The sequence below is a fragment of the Numida meleagris genome, chromosome 2 (assembly GCF_002078875.1).
Source record: "Numida meleagris isolate 19003 breed g44 Domestic line chromosome 2, NumMel1.0, whole genome shotgun sequence".
NCBI classification, from domain to species: Eukaryota; Metazoa; Chordata; class Aves; order Galliformes; family Numididae; genus Numida; species Numida meleagris.
The window spans coordinates 87,366,649-87,388,262 of NC_034410.1; the positions used below are offsets into that span (position 1 = coordinate 87,366,649).

General features: G+C 36.9%; 1 protein-coding gene across 10 annotated transcripts in view; it reads right to left on the reverse strand.

Annotated features, from left to right (window-relative positions):
* The window catches only part of LOC110393739 (dynein heavy chain 5, axonemal-like), a 155,023-nt gene that overhangs the window by 131,932 nt on the left and 1,477 nt on the right, over positions 1–21,614 (reverse strand). For 9 of the 10 annotated variants that reach the window (XM_021386957.1, XM_021386964.1, XM_021386961.1 and 6 more), the window contains exons 3-16: positions 18,464–18,564; positions 16,299–16,487; positions 16,121–16,195; positions 14,089–14,175; positions 12,362–12,433; positions 9,753–9,854; positions 8,112–8,298; positions 7,188–7,353; positions 6,997–7,090; positions 6,047–6,145; positions 4,926–5,107; positions 3,657–3,776; positions 2,790–2,991; positions 1,602–1,697 (exon numbers count right to left, since the gene is read on the reverse strand). In XM_021386957.1, coding sequence (XP_021242632.1) covers positions 1,602–1,697; positions 2,790–2,991; positions 3,657–3,776; positions 4,926–5,107; positions 6,047–6,145; positions 6,997–7,090; positions 7,188–7,353; positions 8,112–8,298; positions 9,753–9,854; positions 12,362–12,433; positions 14,089–14,175; positions 16,121–16,195; positions 16,299–16,487; positions 18,464–18,564 — 1,772 coding nt within the window. Of the gene's footprint in view, positions 1–644; positions 777–1,601; positions 1,698–2,789; positions 2,992–3,656; positions 3,777–4,925; positions 5,108–6,046; positions 6,146–6,996; positions 7,091–7,187; positions 7,354–8,111; positions 8,299–9,752; positions 9,855–12,361; positions 12,434–14,088; positions 14,176–16,120; positions 16,196–16,298; positions 16,488–18,463; positions 18,565–21,614 lie in introns of those variants that run through there. The other variant, XM_021386966.1, reaches the window with a different exon arrangement.

Below are 21,614 nucleotides of genomic sequence, written 5' to 3' on the forward strand. Positions count from 1 at the left end.
TGAACTTCAGTATTTTGTACCATCCGGAATATATTTACCATAGCCTTAACGAAGAAATTTCCACCACCACAGAATGCTGGGACATTTATTTTGTTCTGACCCTCTAATCCTTACTCTTTTTTTCTGTAAACAGTTGTAGTAGAACACCTATAGTTTACCTTCTGCTTCATTTACATCTCATTTCACTGTCAGGGCCTCAACCAATGAACAGTACTGACATTAAGGTAACAGCTGGCAAAAACTATTTCATTACTCCTGCTAGTCTAACAGGAATAACTTGGAAGTGCAAAAGAAAGCATCTTAAATATGCTCTTATACAATAAAATTTAAAACCTGAGTATAGCATCTTTTACTTTCACAATAATTAAATTTAATTGCATTTGTTTAAAATTATCATTCTCCATTTTGCCTTTAGTTCATCCTATAATTTGAATAACTGAATTTGAATTCAGTTTTTTTGTGATAGGTAGTTCCAGCTATCATCCCATTATTTTTCTTTTTCTTTTATGTTTCTATTAGGAATCACATCATTGCTTTTCTTTTTTCACATAAAAGAAAAAAGCTAACTAGCTGATGAATCTGCACTATTCTCCGGTAAATGAAAACCTAAGAATTTAAGAGATGGAATTCTGCCTCAAACTCACCTGTTCTGACTAGTGTTATGTGTTTGTATATATAAATATGGACAAACTGTAGAAGACCTTCCAGACTGAAGTCTTACATCTGATGAGGCAGTGAACTGAAGTCTTCCCTCTGCACTTTCAACTTCTCTTTCATTTCCATACTGACATGCAACAAAAAAGGATCAGTAGCTTGGCTTTACCTCTTTTATTTTTCCAGCAGTAGGAGTCTGGGCTGCAGTAGAAAATCTGTTGAACTCTACCCTCAAGACTGCATGTACTGTTTAATTATCTGCAACAATCCCACCACAAAGCTTGGAACTTCTGTCAAACATGAGTTGTTTCCTTTCGCTGGGCTCAAAAAAATTAAGTTGTATGCCCCCACAAAAGCTTTAATTTGGTTTTGCTTTTTTTTTAAATTAAAAAAAAAAATGAAAGAAGTAGATACCTAATTTTTGAGAGGAAAGATAGGGGAACCACCACAGAAATGAACATTACTTATGGACTTCTGCAAGTGAGTCTACAGAACACAGGACAGGGAACTCTGCTGAAAGAGAGCAGAGTAAGAAAGAAACAGCAAGCCAGTCCAAAGACAGAAGAAGATAGAGCCATATAAATATGACAGCCCAAAACACAGTGAGAGAAAGAAGGACTATCCTAGTGTGTTAATATCATAAGCAGGGTGGAAGAGGGATGGGGAATACTAGGCTGAGGAAAGAAAATAAGCCAGAAAAAAAATAGGGCTATAAAGGTAGGGAAAGACAGAACATGCAAATAGCACTAATTATCAACGAATGTTAACTTTGAGCACCTTTACATGTATTCTGACAGTAGCTTGTAGTAGGCTTGATGTCCTCCTACCTTACCTCAGGCAGCCACCAGCATAGCACAAAACAATACCAGTAATGATGGAGTACAACAGGAATTGTGGATACTCAGCCTTTCTGAACACCAGGAGTTTGCATTCGTAAAATTACTTACAGTTACAGTCTTCTCGAAACAGGAATCCACAAATTCTTGTATGGACTCATACAATGTTGCAATTTGGTTCTTAAATTCAAGGTAATCTTTATCAAACTAGAAATTGTAAAAGGAAAAAAATAATAATCTGTACTATTGCTTCTACCTTATGCAAAATGTTTTCCTTGAGGTTTCTGAGGAATTTGCTTTATCTGCCTAGTATATATGTTAAAGAGAACAGGGACAAGACCAATAATGAAGGCATTAAGAGTCTAAGCAAAGCAAACAAAAAAATAAGAATTATTAGGCTATATGACTAGAGCCCCATCTTCATGAACACAAAGGACTGCGGAGGAACAAGGACAGGCAGAGGAAAACTAATAGCCTCATCAGAGAGAACATGGTACACTTCATCAGCTACTCCCAGCACTACCACAGGAGAGCACTCAGCTCACTGTACAGGTATGAAACTCATCAAGATTAGCAAACTGGATGAGCAGTCTAGAGCACTTTACAGACTATGGAGAGTTGTTATTGTAAGAAAGGACTTAAATGATTTAAGCACGCTTGTAATCAATAGTTCAGGAAGGCAGGAGAGCAAGTCAACATTTCTAGCACTTCCATTGAGATGCTGTCAATCCAATAAAGCAAGCAAGCTAAGTTTCCAAAAAGTAGCTCAATTCTAAGATATATATTATGTATTTAAATTTGAATTTGAGTCTGAAGCTCTTCAAAAATCACTTTAGTTTTCATCCATGTGACTCAGTACTGGAGGTGATGTCATTCATTTCTCCCTCTGAAATGGCCATGATATGGTATGATGGTATTGATACTGCCTTTATTATTCCATTAAGTAACTCTGAGTAACTCTTGCACTTGCTAAACTGAATTTAATGCATTGACTTGTCTAAATTAGTTTTCAGTCTGCAGTTCCAAATGTATGCATCTCAAAAACAAAGAAGTTTAGGAAATGTACTTTGTACCATTACTTATCACACAAAATCTAGTTTATCAAGAATTAACAAAAGTATATGAAATAAAAAGCGAAATACATCAAGCAATTTCAAATTGTATTGAACTATGGAAAAATATTATTACTGCAACAAAATGCTATATTTATAGTTATAAAATTTAATCTTCCCTGCATAACTTCAATGAATAGCACAGGATTAAGGGAGCGACTGTCAGACAAATGTTGAGTGCATATACCTCTTTTTTTCTGTGATCCAGAACGTCATACTTTTTTGATTTGGTATTTGTAGCAATGGTCTGATAGTGAGTACTGATCTCTTCAATTCCTTCTATTTTTATGCGCTGGAGCTCTAATAGGCTTTCCATAATATTGCTCATGTCTGAAATCTTCTCCAAACGTTTACAGAATGTGTCAAATTTTCCAAAAATATAGTTTTCACTGATTATAAAAAGCAATAGGATTATTATACATATCTATTTGTATCATTTTTTTTCTATTCAACCCAGATATATTCTTCCAGAACTACTATTGAGTTCACCATTAAAGCATCAATGCTGCAATAATTACAAATAAATTAAAAACCATATTAAAATAATGGATACAATACAAAAAAATGCTTAATTCTTATATCTGTCAACTAAAATCTTTTCCATATTTCAAATGAGTTATTCTTGAAAGAAATATACGTGAAAAGTGATCAGAATGTGAATATACAATACACTAAGACGCACTCCATGCCTGAAGTACCAATACAGGTAAAACTCTCCCAGACCAGTGCTGACTAAATACAACTGGAGTCTTTTCATTTGAATTCATGGTTCAATTTTTTAAGATCTTAGACCGCAGACAAACATAAGCATTAATCCAACACATACATAAATTCCATGAATTCCCTTGAACATCTGTTAAATCCACAAGTAATTGGCAAAAATATGTCACTGCTTAATTTTTGAAGAAAAAAAAAACTGCAAGTTTTGTTTGGATTATATTAAATATCACATTTTAATTGAGCATTTAATGTCTCAGGAAGCCAGGAGATGTTATGACACCTCATTATAAAGCTTAAAAATGAATGTGATTCAATATTAGAGTAAAAAGTTTACCTGAAATCAAATTGCCTGTCACCTGGATTTTCCTTTAGCTTCTCCCTGATTCTCTGAAAGGATGTTTGGTACTGTTCTTTGAGGAAAATGCATTGCTGTATCCTCTTCAGCAATTCTTCCCTGGGCAAAAAAAAAGCACAGAAGATAAAATCATCATGAAGGAGCTGTGCAGGAGCATAAATTAAAACAGAATATTTCAGTCAGGTGGCAAAACAAGAATACAAAATTATACATACTTAATTGATTGTAGGGAATTTCTGAGAACTGCCCTTCACTCGCAATAAAATACAAATGGAATCCAAATGTTTTCTGTCAGATTTATTTTTTTGTCTTCCAGCCTGTAGCCTTAGTGACATCTTTGACTTGACTACATAAGTACACACATCTTGACTATCTATGCATTGATGAAGTTTGTAATATCTTTTTCTTCTCACCTCAGTAACCATAATCTTGATTCAGTTTTCAAGTGATAGTTCTAATCATTACTTATCTAGTTGATAACTGGAGATGTCATGTTTTTACCCTTCTCTGTGGTTTAATATATGCTTAACATATATCTCTTATACAGAGAATCTTGCTATAGTAATAGTTCTACCAAACACAACAGAAAGAACAAAATTAGTCTCAGAATATGTCTAAATAGCAAACTTATTGGACATCTATCTTTTTAAATTTAAAATGCCTCTTTGGCAACATTAATACTCCTCATGTACTTGCCCATATAGCACTATCCATAGATATATAGTAAATACAAGTCTGGATGACATTCTGTCACCCACCTACCTCACTCCAGAGTATAGCTGAATTGTAATTATGATCCTGGTATATATTATACCCTTTCTCAAACTGACTTTACTGTTCACTGAAGGCAAAATATAAATCTCAGATGGAACTTTGCCAGTCTGTCCTTGGAGTTTATTTCTGAAGAATCTCAGCTCCCCGGTCTAACAGCTTAATTATGTTTCGGTCCAAAAAAGCCACTGGGACAATATATTGAGTATTGTATACTGATATACATTACATGCATTTGCTGATACATTTTACATGCATTTCAGCAACAATTTTTTTCACAACACATACAAAGTTTGATTTGGCAGAATTCTTAATTCTACATAAAACGAGTAGTCACAAGCTTAAAATTAACATGGGAATGAGAGCCTGATAGGAAAACCAGCGGCTATTAGATTTACCTTTCAATAATTTTGTTGCCTCATCTGTGATTTTACTTCTAGTTTTAACAAAAGAAGATGAAATTATTAAAATTGTCACCTGTCCAGATCCCAGATTTTTGAAACACCTTCACATAGATATGTCTTGCACGTGTTAATCATTTGATTAGTGATTTTAAGAAGAAGAGATGTCATGCACTCTGATGTGTTGTAGTATGGTGATGTACAGTAGATCATACAGACTGCATTCATTAAACTGGGTATGTGTTCCACCATTGTAACCTACATCCGGAAAAAACTGGAAAGTCAGTAATTCAAGTTTCCTAAAAACATAACTTAAAATGTCATCACTCTGGGAATATGTATCAGTAGATAAACATATTTTTTATTGTAACATCTTGTTTTTGTAGACATCAGTATGAATTGGAACCTCTAATTCACACACGGAGACCTAACATACTCTGTCTGACAGAAAAGAGGGAATTGGCTAAGCATAAATTAATAGGCCTTCTTCCAGAGCTGGATTTTCCATAGGAAGAATAGAGGCTGCACTCTTTTTGATCATGGCCTCCAGTATGTGAAAGTGTTGTAGTCCACTTCGTAAAGAAATATGCTACCTGAGAAAAAAGGCGTACACTCATACAAAAAAGTTGGCCTGCTGAAGGAAGTAAAAGAAGAAAGCTGGTCTTCGCTCATTTTGCCTAGATCTGTACAGAAAAGAAATCTGGAAGGGGAAGGAAAGGCAACAGTAATCTGCATTTTACTGAGGATACTGGACCACAGAGTTCTCTGTCCCACAGAAAGTTTCCACAGAAAAGCAGCAAGTCAGATATACTAAGAACCTATCACAAGAGACAGTGACTGACCTAAAATAGGATAAAAGAGTATTGCATCTAAAAGTCAAGTCCAGTATGGCAGAAGAGTGACTATTTGCAGCATAAAAGCAGTAGAAAACATGAACTATTCCTTATTTTCCCACATCTTTCAATTATTTGCTGGAATGACAACAACTTTCTATGCAAAAAAAAACCAACCTATTATTATCACTGGCTTATTCAAAATTTGTAAAGTTAATTCAGCAGTGCCATACAAGTTAACTCCTCTACTAGCCATTAAGCATACGAGTTAAATACTGAAAGAAAAAATGTCTTTCTTTCATCAGCAAAAGCCTTTTCTTGTCTGAATTTCATGTTAAGTGTTTTTATTTAGAGTACTACTTACAGGAGAAGCTTTGGCCAGTAGACCAAAAAATTTATCAAGTGTATATAAATATCTCACATTGTCTTTAGCTTCATTGGCAGCAATCGTTATACTACCATCCTAAAGGGAAAAAAAAAAAGAAGAAGAATTAATACTGTTTAAATTTACAGAAGAGGTTCTCGTACTTTTACAGTTCATGCTGCTACAGGACTATAATTCCAAAACTTGAAGGAGGCACAATAGCATGGTTTTGATAATTCAATTCAATTTTTAGAATTGTTTAGAATGATTTTAACTTGGTACTACTGGTTTTTAAACTACCAGTTCTACAGAACTAAGAACTGACAAGTTCCCTAGAATATACCAGGGTGCTTCCATCTCAAGCATCTTTTTTTAATAAGCACTTGTTAGGGCAAATGAGGCATGACTATTTTCCTAATCTATTGGCAAAAAAAGGAAAATACTTTTATAAGTGGTAGAAGATCTACATCCTGGCATTTTCAGGTGTTAAACTGCCTGTATGCTGCTTACAGTTTGTTTTCTGGTCTGTCTACAATTTTGACTGCTAATTTTAGACAATAGACAACCACTCCTCTAAAGTAGCAGTTATGCTACAAGAAGCAGCCAGCTGTCAATAATTCTAGAAGCAGTATGATATACTTTGAGACATCACTACTGTTGGACTGTATAGGGTACAGCTGGAGAGATAAAAAAATGTTGTATTGCTACACTGCTTTACTTTTGCACAACCATTCCACTCACTGTCTTTAAGACTGACTTCCTTTCAGGTTATCTCTTTAACTTCAGGATCATTGGTGTTACATATTTCAACAAAGCGAGAATAAACCACAGGATAAAAAGAGCATAAAAACCAGAACTATTCTTAGCACTGTGTGCTTGCTTCTGTGTGAATAACAAATGCAGTACTGCATTAATTTAAAAAAAAAATGTTATTAAAACATAGTAATTACCAACTCTTTCCACTGCTTTAGTGTCTTTGATCTTGCAACCTGAAGAATACTTATAGTTTTCTTTACTCTTGAACTCTTGATCTCATCTACAAGGCTTTGAAGAAAGAAACACATTTAAATCTATGTTGGAACCAGAGTTTATGTTTGCTTAAAATAAAGCAAAAAATAAAACAGAAAGCTTCTTTCTTAACCTGTTAAATGATGACATTCTTGACTTCCAATGTTCCAGCTCTGCAGATGGACCAATGTCATCAGCTTCTCTTCTCATTTGTTCACTCTCCACTAACACCTGTTTGATCCGTTTGATCCAAATCATTAACACTTGTTCAAGTTTCTCAGTGATCTCTGTGTTACTGCCTTCAAAATCAAAGAGAATAGTTTCATGAATACCAAAAAATCTTTAACCACTTCTGTAACTACAGAGATGAAATTTTGGCAAATTTATACTGAGACTCCACGTAAACTGAGTATATTCAAATCACTGACCAGTAGCAGGAAAAGATTAAAATTATAACAAGATGCACATGTATATGTCTTACATCTACCTCTTCTTAAGAGCCATCAGTTCTTTTCTGGAAGCTGGTCTACCATAGGCTAATACAGGGCAGAGCGTAATGGCAGAAGTATTGAGTGGTTAGGTATGACTTCACTCTGAAATTCCTTGCAGTGATACGAAATGGTGGAAGGCTATTGTTCGAAGAGATATAATCACCTATTTTCTTACATATTTACACACACACATGTGTGTATGTCTTTTTTGACTCATAGTCTTTGGATTTAATATTGGATAATATTTCCCCAGTGTCAAAGAAAGCAAAGAATATACACAACAGTATGTGGCTTCACTTGGCAATTACTTAGCCAGCAAACCAGGAGGAAAAGAGGCCAGTGTGTATGTGATCTGGCAAGGAACTTCCTAATTAAGATACATGAACTAAAGGACAGGATTGATGATTTTATGATGAGACAGTTGTAAATCTTGCAAGAGTCAACAGAACACTGTTTATAGGTCACGGAAGATGAATTAATTCTTCAAAATATATGTTTACAAATGACTTTTTTTTTTTTATGAACAGCATCACTGTTAGGTTTGCTTTGCTGTAGGAATTACTTACCTGCAGTTATGTAGTCAGATGGATTCCGTAAATTGCTGACATAAGTGTCAATATCCACTTTTGCAAGCTGAATTCTATCTTCCAGATTCTGTCTTGATGATGACAAGGTACTCACAAATCTATCGACTGAATATAGAAAATCTTGTATCTGGCTGTTCTTCAGACCTTCTTTCACAGCTCCCCAGTGCTAGTTGTTTAACAATTAATGAAAGGAAAAAAAAAAAGTAAAATAAGGATCATACATTCTTACGTTTTTTAAATTACTTATTTATTAGAAAGATATTTTTTATTTATGGCACTATATAAAGGTTTATCAGTAAACCTCTTTAATACACTCACCAATACTTCGGCATAAACACTTCGAAGTGTGTACTGATGTAACTATTCTGTTAGATAACATCTTAGTTTCAGGTAGGATGGAATCTTCAGAGTGTCTGGTATGATGTCGTGTTTTGGTTTTAAGAGAAAAACAATGCCGATAACACACTGATGTTTATAGTTGCTGTTAAGCAGTGTTGTGTAGAGACAAGGCCACTCACAGCGAAGGGCCCAAGGAGCTGGGAGGGAGCAGAATTAGGACAGCTGGCTTAAACTGGCCAAAGGGAGAGTCCATAACACATGACACCATTTGGAAGGAGTTTTCAACGGGGTGGGAGTTCATTTCACTCTCTTCCACTGCTCAGGGGGCTAGCTGGGCACTGGTTGGGGGTTAGTGAGCAATTCCTTGCGCATCACTTGATATCTACATTTATATATACATATAAATATTTGTCATAATTATTATCCTTTTCTTTTTCTCTATCTCAGTAAAATAGTTTTATCTCAACCCATGAGTTCTATTTTGTTTTCTTTTCAATTCTCTCCCCCATCCCACTGGGAAGGAGAGGAGTGAGCGAACAACTGTGGCGCTGAGCCACCTGATGAGTTAAACCAGACAAGAAGACACAAACTAGCATGAGACTCTCAAAAAATAAAAAACATCTCCCTGTTCTCACACTCAATTTTCTTTATTTTTTTCCCCACTCTTATTTGGCAACGTCCAAACAGAGAAAATAAATTCTGATCTCCCTTACTACTCCAGCTTTTGAGAAAAAGGTAGCATAGATTAATAGGATTTGGCACTACCATTCTCAAAATACACTGAGCTTAATTACATTTTTTGCTTCTAAATGCGTACTTCTAGAACACACTGTGATGCTTTGCAAACTCCACAAAACAAGGACAACTCAAAGATGCTGGACACTCTGGCTCCAACACTGCCTCCTGTCTACACTCCAGAATAAAACCATGGACAAATCTTTTGCTCTACCTGAAGGACTTGGCACTTCTTTCAATCCAAGCTTAATATAGTTATAATTAAATGATCACAGTTTTGCCTTAGAATGGAATGGCTGTTATGCCGTTTTCTTCTTTGTCATGAGCACTGCGACTGCTGCTATTGCTTGAAAACAAGCAATAACTGTATGAATTTCAAACACTTAAATACAAATTGCATGACACTCATAAAGGCCTATATTAGACTTGCATATTTTTAAGCCCAGTTTTATGTTCATCAGATGCACAACGTGCAGCAGTCCCTTGCCTTAATTACACAAGTTCCTGAGAAAACAACAACAACAAAAAAACTATCTACTTTATTACCTGTTGGGATTTAAGCACTGGTATCATGATCTGGGACAAGAACAATTCCAGACCCTGAAGGATATTTCCATTAGAACAATCAAATATGCCAAAATTCACCTCCTTTGGGAAAAAACAAAAGGTAATAAAGTGTACATAAACTTTTACATTATACTATTCCAGTGAAATTCAATACAGATATAGCTCATAACTTCCTACACTCCATGAGGACATCACCCCCCTGATACAGAATTTGGTTTTGCTATTGACTAAAATTGAGCTAGAAATTCCAAGACTCGCCATACTCACCAGAAAAATTGGTCTCATATTGTAGCAATACTTCAGTAACCAGTTAAGATTAACCACTTGATATCAGTACATTCATCTTAAGACAATTTTATGTCTACATTTCTCCAGTACAGGAACAGCTTCCATCTATCCTAAGTGTCTAAAAATTGCATGCCTTCCTAGTCCTATTCATTTATGGACTGGCTGGCTGTTCTGTTACTGCCATTTTGCCTACAAATGTATATGCATTCTGAAGGTGGGCCATGTGCCCACCCATATTCTCTAGCTATTGTGGCTCTGCATGCATCTCTCGTTAGCAGAAAGGGAGTCCCATTCACAATTTCTGAACTGCACATGCACTGATTTTTATTTTTTTGTCTTCATCATATTGAAAGCTTCACTGATGTGGAGGAGAGCATATTCAATTGTGCCTTGGAAGCTTCTACTCCCAACTTTTTCCTGTGCAAAGACAGCAATTCTTGAGTGTTTTTGTTACGGCGAGTGCAAATGAATTTCTGGAGAGGATCTGACTCTCTTGGCTATCTTGGTTATTAATTTTATTAATGTTTTTCTTGCTAGTTCCACACTAGCCTGTAAAAAGTAGTGTTTAAGACAACCAGCTGTCATACACAGGTGGAGTACTGTTTCCTTACTACAGTATTATGATCCCACTAAAGTATGCAGGAGTAGAAAGCCCTTTATCGAAAAGGTGACAAATTACATATGAGTCAATGCATCATTCTCAATTTGGTCCATATGACTTTTGAGCACCTTTTCAGGAAAGAGCAGAATGCCCTAGACTGAGATTCATAGAGAGGATAGTTCCCATTGAACAGTGGTCAAAGAAGTGCTTACAAGGAAGAATGGGTTCCTTTCCAGGTCTGAATATGATCCCTGAGATGTAATACCAAAAAGGTTGTTATACAAGGAAAACCCACACTACTACTTCCTTCTGCAAAACGGAAATAACAGAAGGATAAGTAATAAAGGAACTGGCCACTGTTTTTTACCCTTCAGATGCTTTTAATCATGTCAGTTTATCCCTTATGTCAGTGTCTGCATTTGCTGCAAGGAGGTAGGAGGCAGGGAAAATTGCCTTTCAAGGCTTCTGTCTGAACATGAGAATCTCTAGGATAAGGTCAGTGGACAAGCAAACCATTTCTTCCCACAGGAAACAAAAGATTTAGCTATTTCTCTTGAGAAATAGGGGAAAAAAATCCTTATATTTTGGGGATTCTCAGTTTCTCTTTCCAAATGTTTCTAACACAGCTCCGCAGGATAAACCAAAATTTGCTAAATCAGTCTGAGCCCCAAGTTTTCCAGTGTGAAGACAGGCTGACTTAAAAGTAGGGTTGTTTTTTCTTCTGTCACATCTGAAAATACTGCCTTACCTACAGAATCAAGTTTGACAGCCCCTGCCAAAATAAGGTGACCACAAGAAAACCAGAGAGAAGGCACCAAGGCAGTTAACTGAGAGTTTGGACAACCATTCGGACAGGTGTCCAACTGACGCAGGACAGACAGGGCACAAGAACAGGAACCTTAACAACTACTTCAGCACTTCTGGATCAGGTATTTGTAAAAACACTGTTATAAAGCACATGACTGACAGGAACTGAAGTACTAATTTCCATGACTGTAAGTGAAGAACATTTGTTACTACTTTTGCCTGCTCAAATAGAACACATTAGCCAATTAGTGAAGAATAAAAAGAAAATATCTATACTACTAAAAAGAGTGCATGAGTATTTTTGAAAAGATAACTTCAGGCTTATTACATTTTTCTCTTCAATGTCTACTTTTTAGAAGTTAATATCTGGACTTTCTTCATGAAAAACTACAACAATATTTCCCATGCAAACATGGGTATCTCTGAAAGCTAGAAAAGGTTGTTCTGGTACTTTTCTTATACCCTACTAAAGCCATTAGGAGCAGAAAAACCTTGCTTTAGTTTCAAGGATGAACATTATTTTAAAGATTTTAGAAGACAGCATTATTCAAATACAGCACATCCAAAATTCAGGTTCATTCATTACCAGGAAATCTCCAGGTTCTCTCTACTCCTTACCTCCAATAAATTTATTTTTTCATGGTACATTAACAATGAATTTTTATTATTTAAAATTTTCTTTTTAATAATATTGCAGATAGCTACTTTCCTAACTATTAGAACGTTTCTTAATCACAAATACTTTTTTGATGACATTTTCATTAAAAACACAACTAAGTGTTTTCATGAAAACATTCCCCACTTCCTTTTCTGACTCCAGCAAAACTAATTGAGCGAGTAGAGGTTTAAGAATTTTAAGTGCACTGCAAACACTGCATGGCTTTTGACTGACCTGGCAAACATTTGATGTGGTTATAACTTTATCTGATGTCCTTAGGAAAAACGCACAGATTCCTGTAAAGTTCTGTGAAAAGCACAAAATACATAAAAAGAATAGACACGTACAGCAAAAGTAATTTACTTAATAACATGTTGAAAAAAAATTAAATATATATATATAACTCAAAAGAGTAACGAGCTGTTTGTAAGATATTTAAGCACATCAAAAACATCCCTCTGGCCATTCATTTTATAGATACTTAGGACGGAATGAATAATCTTAAAATGATATTTTTCATTTTTCTTTTCAAAAATGAGCTGAAAGATTGCTCAAAACTTCAGATTCGAATATTTTAAACATGTATTTTCATCCTTTTTATGGACTGAAGTAATGAAAGTTTCAAAACAGCTCGGCAAACCATGCTTATTTTTAATCTATTAATTAATAACTCAGCTAAAAAACTTTGAAAAGCCCTTCCAACTGATTCAGCTCTCAAATTGCTCAAAAGAACATAGTCCAGTTTACAGTAAATACTATTCAATGGTACAATTTAATTTGTGTTATTCTTTGTTATACATTGAGCTGATTTTACACAATACCATCATGCTGGACAGTATGGGCGTGTGCAAGCAGAACATCAAATGCTTTCTACTGGAAGAAGAGAATTCATGAAAATACAATTTTGTGCAGAAAAATATCAACTTTGGCAAAATATTCTAGTTTTCAGTAAGAAATCTCAAATAGAAATTTAGTGCCACCGAAGTTTAAAATCTAGTCTTCGATCTCTTCAGGAATTGAAAAGAAACAAGCCATTTTTCATTTTCATTTTTTATTATTTTTATTAGAATTTTAATGGTTAACAAATGAAAACTCTCCAGGCTTCCAGAGCGCAGTACTGACATAGTTCTCTTGATGAAAGTTTGCTTCAAAAATAGAAAAATTCACCCACATTTTATGATTATTCTTCCCTTTCTGTGAAAAATGGAAAAGAAGCCCTCATATGGCAATACCAGAGAGTAATGCTTTCATACTCTCCTGTTCTTCAGACAATTCCCTCACTTCTCTGAAAGCAGGAAAGAATTCTGCACCTGTGTCTTTTATAACATACATGTTTTCCCCTTGTGCTTACATTAGTATTGTTAACAAAAACATCTCAATGCCTTATTCAAAGAGAATTGTAGATGGTACACCTAATTCCCCCCAGAAAAAATGAACAGGAAGAAAATAAATTAGAAATCTTAATTACACTCCTGAATAATACTTCAACATCACAGTAAGGATGCAGGTATAAGAACAAGAATTCAATAAAGGAATTAATAATGATATTTTTGGAGTAATGTGCAGTATTATTATATTCTATTAAGATAAAGGGATAACACCATTGTTAGACAGAACTACTACTACAGCACAAATACAAGGAAATACAAAAACGCTGAAAACATGGGAAAATACTTAGGCATGCCAACAAAAATATTGAGACCTACAATTTTTAACAAAGTTTTATTTGACTTGCTCTCTTATCAGACAGCAAAATCCATCAATCTCCACTTCTTTCCAGATCAGCTTCACTACAGGTAAATTCCAATCTCAGCTCAAGAAGTGTGGGGAGAATGTGGACTAAATTTTTGAATACTAAACATGAGTTATAAAAAGTTGCTTTAACACGACACAACTGTGATGGTATTTTTCCCCCTATATTTTACTTTGCAAATGTCAACTAAGGAATTTTTCAACCATACCTCTGTAGAACCCATGGTAAGAAATAGCTTCTTCTGAACGAAACTGTTGGTTGACACATCAGACCTCAATGAAACATTTGATGTTTGCTAGCAATTGAATTATAAATACAAGGTTAATACAATAAAAACTACCCTTACAGACATACATTATCATATTTGAATATGTGAATAACAACTAAGCTCATTCTGATCAGTAATACCCAGGTAGAAATTGTGAAGTTGACTTTATTTGGGGAATAAGCTTTGCATTAATTTGACAGCACCCAGTAAACAGTTTCAAACAGTTTCATTATCTTGTTATTTCAGAAAAAAAATCAAAGAATAATGAAAAAAAAATCAGAAAATATATAATGAAAGTGAATGTGAAGTGCTTAATGGAGCAGTTTCCTCCATGGAAACAAACTAGATGTCTCACAGAAAGAGTCATGTGACTAGTCTGCAAAGTCTAATTATGAGCAAGATTTTACAGGAACTTTGTCAGTTGGATCCTGCCAACATGGATAACTTTTGTTTTATGCCTGTGTCTCTAATCATGTATCACACTGAAAAACTTTCTTTCAGATAAGTCTTGTTGCCTCTCACTTCCCTCCACTGAGACATCCCTCTCCACTACAACCTCCTCTCTCTGAAGCAAAAAACATGTAAGCCTGATCAAGATCTACTTCCCTATCATTTTCTGTCACATACATAAAAAGAAAATAATCTGTGGAATCTTTGAAGAATATAAGAGAAAAATGTGTGGAAACAGCCTGTGAATCTCTCTCTTTCAAGTTTGAGGAGAGAACCCTTCCTAAAAAATCAAATTTTCAGTTCCTGCCAGACCAAATATGTGATATATGACATACATCACCTTACACACCAAATCATATTTTCTTACCACTATGAACGGTCTCAAAAATAAAAAATAAAAAATAATAAAAAATTAAATGCATAATAAAAAATTAAATTAAAAAGTTTCATTTAAGCCAAGTTGGACATTTATTTCTGGCTTGTCAGTTACAGAAAACACTTTCAAGATTTTAGTTTAATCTTGATTCAAGTCAGAACATGTTCATCCCAGAAACATGCGTATGCAGTACCAGTGAAAGGAAAAAAACTGTTTTGACAGCTGAGCTGATTCTGTGCTTTGCAAAGTCTCTAAGCAATTCCAGTAATATTCAGAAATATAGCTTACAATGAATGTGTAATTCATTCTTGCACTTAAGAGAATCAGGCACTACACATCAGTTTTTCTCTCCAACAAGCCTAAAATACCATCTTTGCCCATTAGCTCATCATAACATAGCTCCTCAATGGCATAACCAGAAAGAACTGTAGCAGGACTTTTGCAATTCAGGGAGCTCACAACAGTCATGTTAGGCAATTTCAAGATCATTTGGCACCTTCTGATATCACGTGCTCAGTGGAAGCTGAACATACGATTTTGTTTTTCATGAAGAGGCTCCTCAAAATTGAAAGGGAGAGAAATACAGCTTTGGGACCACAAGTACCATATCTTTATTTATCATTTTCCAAGCTTAACGTTATTTTCTGAAGCACTAGACAGACCAGAATATGAAGACACCTTAATTTACACAGAAATTTTTCACCCTCTTGAATCTGTGCTTTGACCATAATGAAGTTGGTACAGTTCAAACTGAAGGACAAAGTAATTCTTACTCAGACAGTTCTCCATTCCTATAGTACTTATGTTAGCAAATCTAGTCTTTAAGTTAAACTCTGAATACTGTGGATACTTGGCCTCAGCTTTGCGTTGGTTTTGTTTTTCTTGAAGACTGGATTACTATCTTATTGGCCATTTTTATGTTATTTTTTATGAAAATAAGAACAGTGTTAAGCAATGCCACAGGGCATTTTCCTGTTTCCATACAAGTCAAGATGGCAGTATCTAAAGAATGAGAATCAGGTTCTTTTCTATTTTCTTTGGCATAAAGAAAAAAGATCTCTGCTAAGATTTCCTGAATTTTGCAACAGTCATGTGATTTAAAAAAAAAAATACATTGTTTTTGCAGAAGTAATAATAGAAACGTACCTGCAAAATATCTTGGTAAAAGAACAGTAACTTTTTAAGTCCATTAGGAGCAAAGAATTGTTCTATAAGTTGAAACTAAAAACAAAATTACAACAGTATTAATTGTGAACCAGTTTAAAGGACTGGAAAATTTGGAAAGGTACTTAATACCAATAATTTAATGATAATAAATATTTACCTTGTCATCAGAAATAATGGCCTCCTCCACTTGCTGCTCACTTAAGTCTATTCCATCTGATAACCTTGATATCAAATACTTGTGTCTTTCATCTATCTGAGCTCTTCTCTCCTCTTTGGTGACTTTAGCTTGCTTGGCTAGTTCTTTCCTAGTTTCACTGGAAAGCACTATACTTTTCTTAGCAGTTGTCTAGAAAATATAAGTTTGTTACAGAGAGATCATTTTTCCCCACAGCTGTTTTATACTGCATTTAAGGACTGTATTTTTTATTGTTAATTTTTAAGGTGTTTTCATAACTACTTCAAGCAGGACTATAAAAAGATTACACCAAAGGACAGGAAAGCAAAAATAAGAATCGCTATTACTCATTAAAAACCACTAATAATTAACTTGCTAGTCCAAAATTACTTCCCAGCATAAAGCTGTTATCACAAAAACTACAGAACAGGACTTCAGAATGAGATACGGATCCTGGCACTGTAATGGCTCTAATTCAAACCTCAGCTTTATGAATCTAGCTTCCAAACTTCTAAATGTCCATATTCCAGATCTAGAAATACATCCACTTCTACACTGTCAGCATTTTAACATACAGTATCAAGTTATTATCTCAGTGGAAAAGAAAATAAAACAAATCCACTATAGAATCAGTCACCACTGGAACAAATAAACAACTGATATTTAATATGCAAGTTATATATAGGTAACGGAAAAGTGGTAAAGAAGAAAATTTATGTAGACAAAAGTTTTTGTAAAGTCTTCATGACAGTGTGAACAGACTAAATACGTTAACTAATATTTTTAAGTCAATAGTTAATCTTCAGAAGCTGCATAGAGGATGAAAGATTTGGGTCGAAGAGTCACTACACTAAGCATTCCTGTAAGTAGCTCCCAATAATGCGAGTGACTGGGATGCCTAGAGTGTCCTTGTAACTCACAATTTTTAATGGAGAAAAACCAATGATAAATTACTTCATCTTTCCAGTACTCTCAATTAGGAACTGTATAGCTGGAACAATCCTGCTTTACAAACAGGGTCGTTTGTACTCAATCAAACAAACAAAACCAACAAAAAAACCCACCCAAATATGAGTAGCTGTTGGTCAGTACCATTCTGATGTTTCTATAAGCCACATATTTTCTGACTCAGAGTTCATTCTTCTCCTGTGCAGAACCCTGTTACATGTGTCAGTCTCTTAGCATCTCTGAGCCCCATGCTAACAGCTGGTTCTCTTGTGTATGCCTTTCTTGAGGCAGTATTCATTTTCTCTTTCCCCCAGGTCAAATGTAATTCAGCAAAAGCCAAAGATTTCCACATTACATAATGCAAAATTATTAGAGATAACAAGGATATAGAGATATAATCTCTAAAAACATTACAGCAGTACAGCTTTTACTCTCTCTGGTGGCAATTTCTCTTATTTACGTCTCAGTAAGGATACTAGAGGCCAAATACTAGATGTAATTTCTACTGTGCTGTTTCACCAAGAGTATTAGATGACCAAACATGATTTAATAAATGCCCCCTTAGTACCTGGGGTGGAGGAGAACAAGAGAAGGAAAATACAATGTTTTGACAGTGTTGCAGGGGAAAAAAAAAAAACTACCACTTTTTACAATACAATTTACCTGATTCACAGCTTAGAGGAGAAACACATTTTTGATGCAGTGTAAAATAACATTTGTGCCCAGACCGTGACTGGAGTCAGAAAGAATTATTATAATCTGAATTATTTTAGTTAAATAAGCCTGCTCAGAGCTATGGATGGAAGGGACTCAACTCCCTCCACAAATAAAGCCAGCTCATTTAAAGTGAGATGAGATATCAAGATGCTGCAGATATGACATTATGCAAGTATTCTTAACTAATATAAATCTTCATCTTGGCAAAGAAAGGAGATGATCAAAAATTCTATGAAACAAAAGCCCAGTAACACACACTGAGAGCACAGAAAGTAAACAGCCTAACAGTATATATTTTTGAGTGCTTCACTGTTCTACTTCCTTATACTCAATAGAGATTAAATGAACTCTGTACCCTCCAGTATTAGGCCAAACATTGCCTAACTTTGTCAATGACAATTTCAAGAACAATTTGTACAGAAGAAAATTTAACAGACAAAAGGCAGCTGAGTCACCACCTCTATTAGAATGAATACACTTGCCGGAAGAACAGAAGTCCAAGACAATCCTGTGACAGCAGATTCTAGCTCAGCATTCCTTGTCTTCAGGAACCCTCCAAGTCTACGATACTTACTTTCCGTGCCTAGGAAAGAAGAAATGATGTAGAATACGTGTGCTTCTAGCCCTTAGAAACTGTTGGGGGAATGTCCTTTAATAGCTTTTATCAACTGCAAAGAATCCATACTGATAGGGGAAGAGGTTAAAACAAACAACAAAAAAGCCCAATAATTTAAGGTACCAGCCTGAAGAAACCTGTTCTGGAAAAATCACAAATTGAAATATTATCAGTTTTCACACCTGCTATTCTCATCCAGTTATTCCTCCTCTACTTAAACTCCGACTGTCAGGCTCATGTCTGGCAAACTTGCTACCTGCAGACACTTAACAACTCATGCACATGAACACCTGAAGAATATAGACTGCTAATATTTGCAATAAAAACAAGACATCTGTTATTAGTACAAACATATATCACTGATTATCTAAGCCTCCTGAAGAGCTTCTGAAGATCTTTAAATTATTTAATCAAAAACTTAGCAAATGTATTTGTTTCTCCTAGAAATTATGATCAGAATATTAAAAGTTGTTTCAATGACAGGTAAGGGTATTAATGTTTTCCTGATACTAAGTAAGATAACTTATCTACAGCCAGTCACATTCTTTTTTTGTCTCGTTCTCGTGTTTTAAATCCATAGAATTATAGAATCATAGAATGGCCTGGGTTGAGAAGGACCTCAAAGATCATCAAGTCTCAACTCCCCTGCTAAGTGCAGGGTCGCCAACCACTAGACCAGGCTGCCCAGAGCCACGTCCAGCCTGGCCTTGAATGCCTCCAGGGACGGGGCATCCACAACCTCCTTGGGCAACCTGTTCCAGTGCGTCACCACCCTCTGTGTGAAAAACTTCCTTCTAATATCTAACCTAAATCTCCCCTGTCTCAGCTTAAAACCATTCCCCCTTGTCCTATCGCCATCTACCCTCACAAACAATCGATCCCAATCCTGTTTATACGCTCCCTTCAAGTATTGGAAGGCCAATACTTCCAATATTGGAAGAATGAGGTCTCCCTGGAGCCTTCCCTTCTCCAAACTAAACAAGCCCAGTTCCCTCAACCTCTCCTCATAGGAGAGGTGCTGCAGCCCTCTGATCATCTTGGTCGCCCTCCTCTGAACTCTTTCCAAGAGCTCCATGTCCTTCTTGTGCTGGGGGCCCCAGGCCTGGACACAGTACTCCAGATGGGGCCTCACAAGAGCCGAGTAGAGGGGAACCACCACCTCCCTCTCCCTGCTGACCACTCCTCTTTTAATGCAGCCCAGAACATAGTTGGCCCTGCGGGCCACCAGCACCCACTGCTGGCTCATGTCCAGCTTCTCGTCCACCAGGACCCCCAAGTCCCTCTCCGCAGGGCTGCTCTCGAGGAGTTCTTTGTCCAGGTTGTATAAATACCTGGGATTGCCCTGGCCCAAGTGCAGCACCTTGCATTTGGCCTTGTTGAACCTCATTAGGTTCTCATGGGCCCACTTGTCCAGCCTGTCCAGGTACCTCTGGATGGCTTCCCTTCCTTCCAGTGTATTGACTGCACCGCTCAGCTTGGTGTCATCTGCAAACTTGCTGAGGGTACACTTGATTCCATCATCTATGTCATTGATAAAAACATTGAAGAGCACTAGTCCCAGGACTGAACCTTGGGGGACATCACTCGTGACCGGCCTCCACCCTGACATAGAACCATTTATCACAACCCTTTGGCTGCGACCAGCCAACCAGTTCTTAACCCACCGAACAGTCCATCCTTCAAATCCATACCTCTCCAATTTGGAGAGAAGGATGTGATGACGGACCCTGTCAAAGGCTTTGGAGAAGTCCAGGTAGATGACATTCATCGCCCTCCTCCCATCCACCGCTGCTGTCACTTCATCGTAGAAGGCCACCAGATTGGTCAGGCAAGATCTGCCCTTGGTGAAGCCATGCTGGCTGTCTCGGATCACCTCCTTGTCACGTATATGCCTTGACATGTCTTCTAGGAGGATCTTCTCCATGATCTTCCCAGGCATAGAGGTGAGGCTCACCGGCCTGTAGTTCTCCAGGTCATCCTTTCTCCCTTTCTTAAAAATGGGAGTCATGTTTCCCTTTCTCCAGTCACCGGGGACTTCACCGGACAGCCATGATTTTTCAAATATGATGGAGAGCGGCTCGGCAACCACATCAGCCGTCTCTCTCAGAACCCTAGGATGGATATCATCTGGTCCCATGGACTTCTACACATTCAGTTTCATGAGGAGGTCTCGAACTTGTTCCACTGTTACAGTGGGACAGAATCCACTCCTCTCACCCACACCTCGAGGTTCAGGGTCCTGGCAGACACGGGGAGCCTCACCACCAGTGAAGACCGAGGCAAAACACTTATTGAGCACCTCAGCTTTTTCCACGTCTGAGGAAGCCACTTCTCCATCCTCATTTATCAGAGGGGAAACACTCTCCTTGACCTGTCTCCTCCTGCCTACGTACCTGTAGAACCCCTTCTTGTTATTTTTCACATCCCTAGCCAAGTTTAGCTCTACCTGTGCCTTGGCTTTCCCGATCCTATCTCTACACATGCGGACAACAGCCCTATATTCCTCCCAGGCTACACAACCCTGCTTCCACTTCGCATACATTTCTCTCTTTTCCCTCAGTTTAAGCTGCAGGTCCTTGCTCAGCCATGCCGGTCGCCTGCCTCCTCTGCTCGATTTCTTTTGCTGGGGAATGGAGAGCTCTTGCACTCTCAGGAGGGTGTCCTTAAAGAGCTGCCAGCTCTGCTCTGTTCCCACGCCCTTGACAGTTTCCCAGGGGATCCCACCCAGCAGTTCCTTGAGCAGCTGGAAGTTCGCTCTCCTGAAGTTCAGGGTCCTGACTTTACTCTTTGCCAGGCCTGCATTCCTCCAGATCACAAACTCCACCAGGGCATGATCACTACAGCCCAGGCTGCCTCCGATCTTAACCCCTCTAACGCTCTCCTCCACGTCGGTGAGCACCAGGTCCAGTAAGGCTTCACCTTGGGTCAGTCCATCTAATACCTGGACCAGGAAGTTATCCTCAACAGACTCCAGGAATCTGCTGGACTGTCTGCCGCCCGCCTTTCCGCTATCCCAG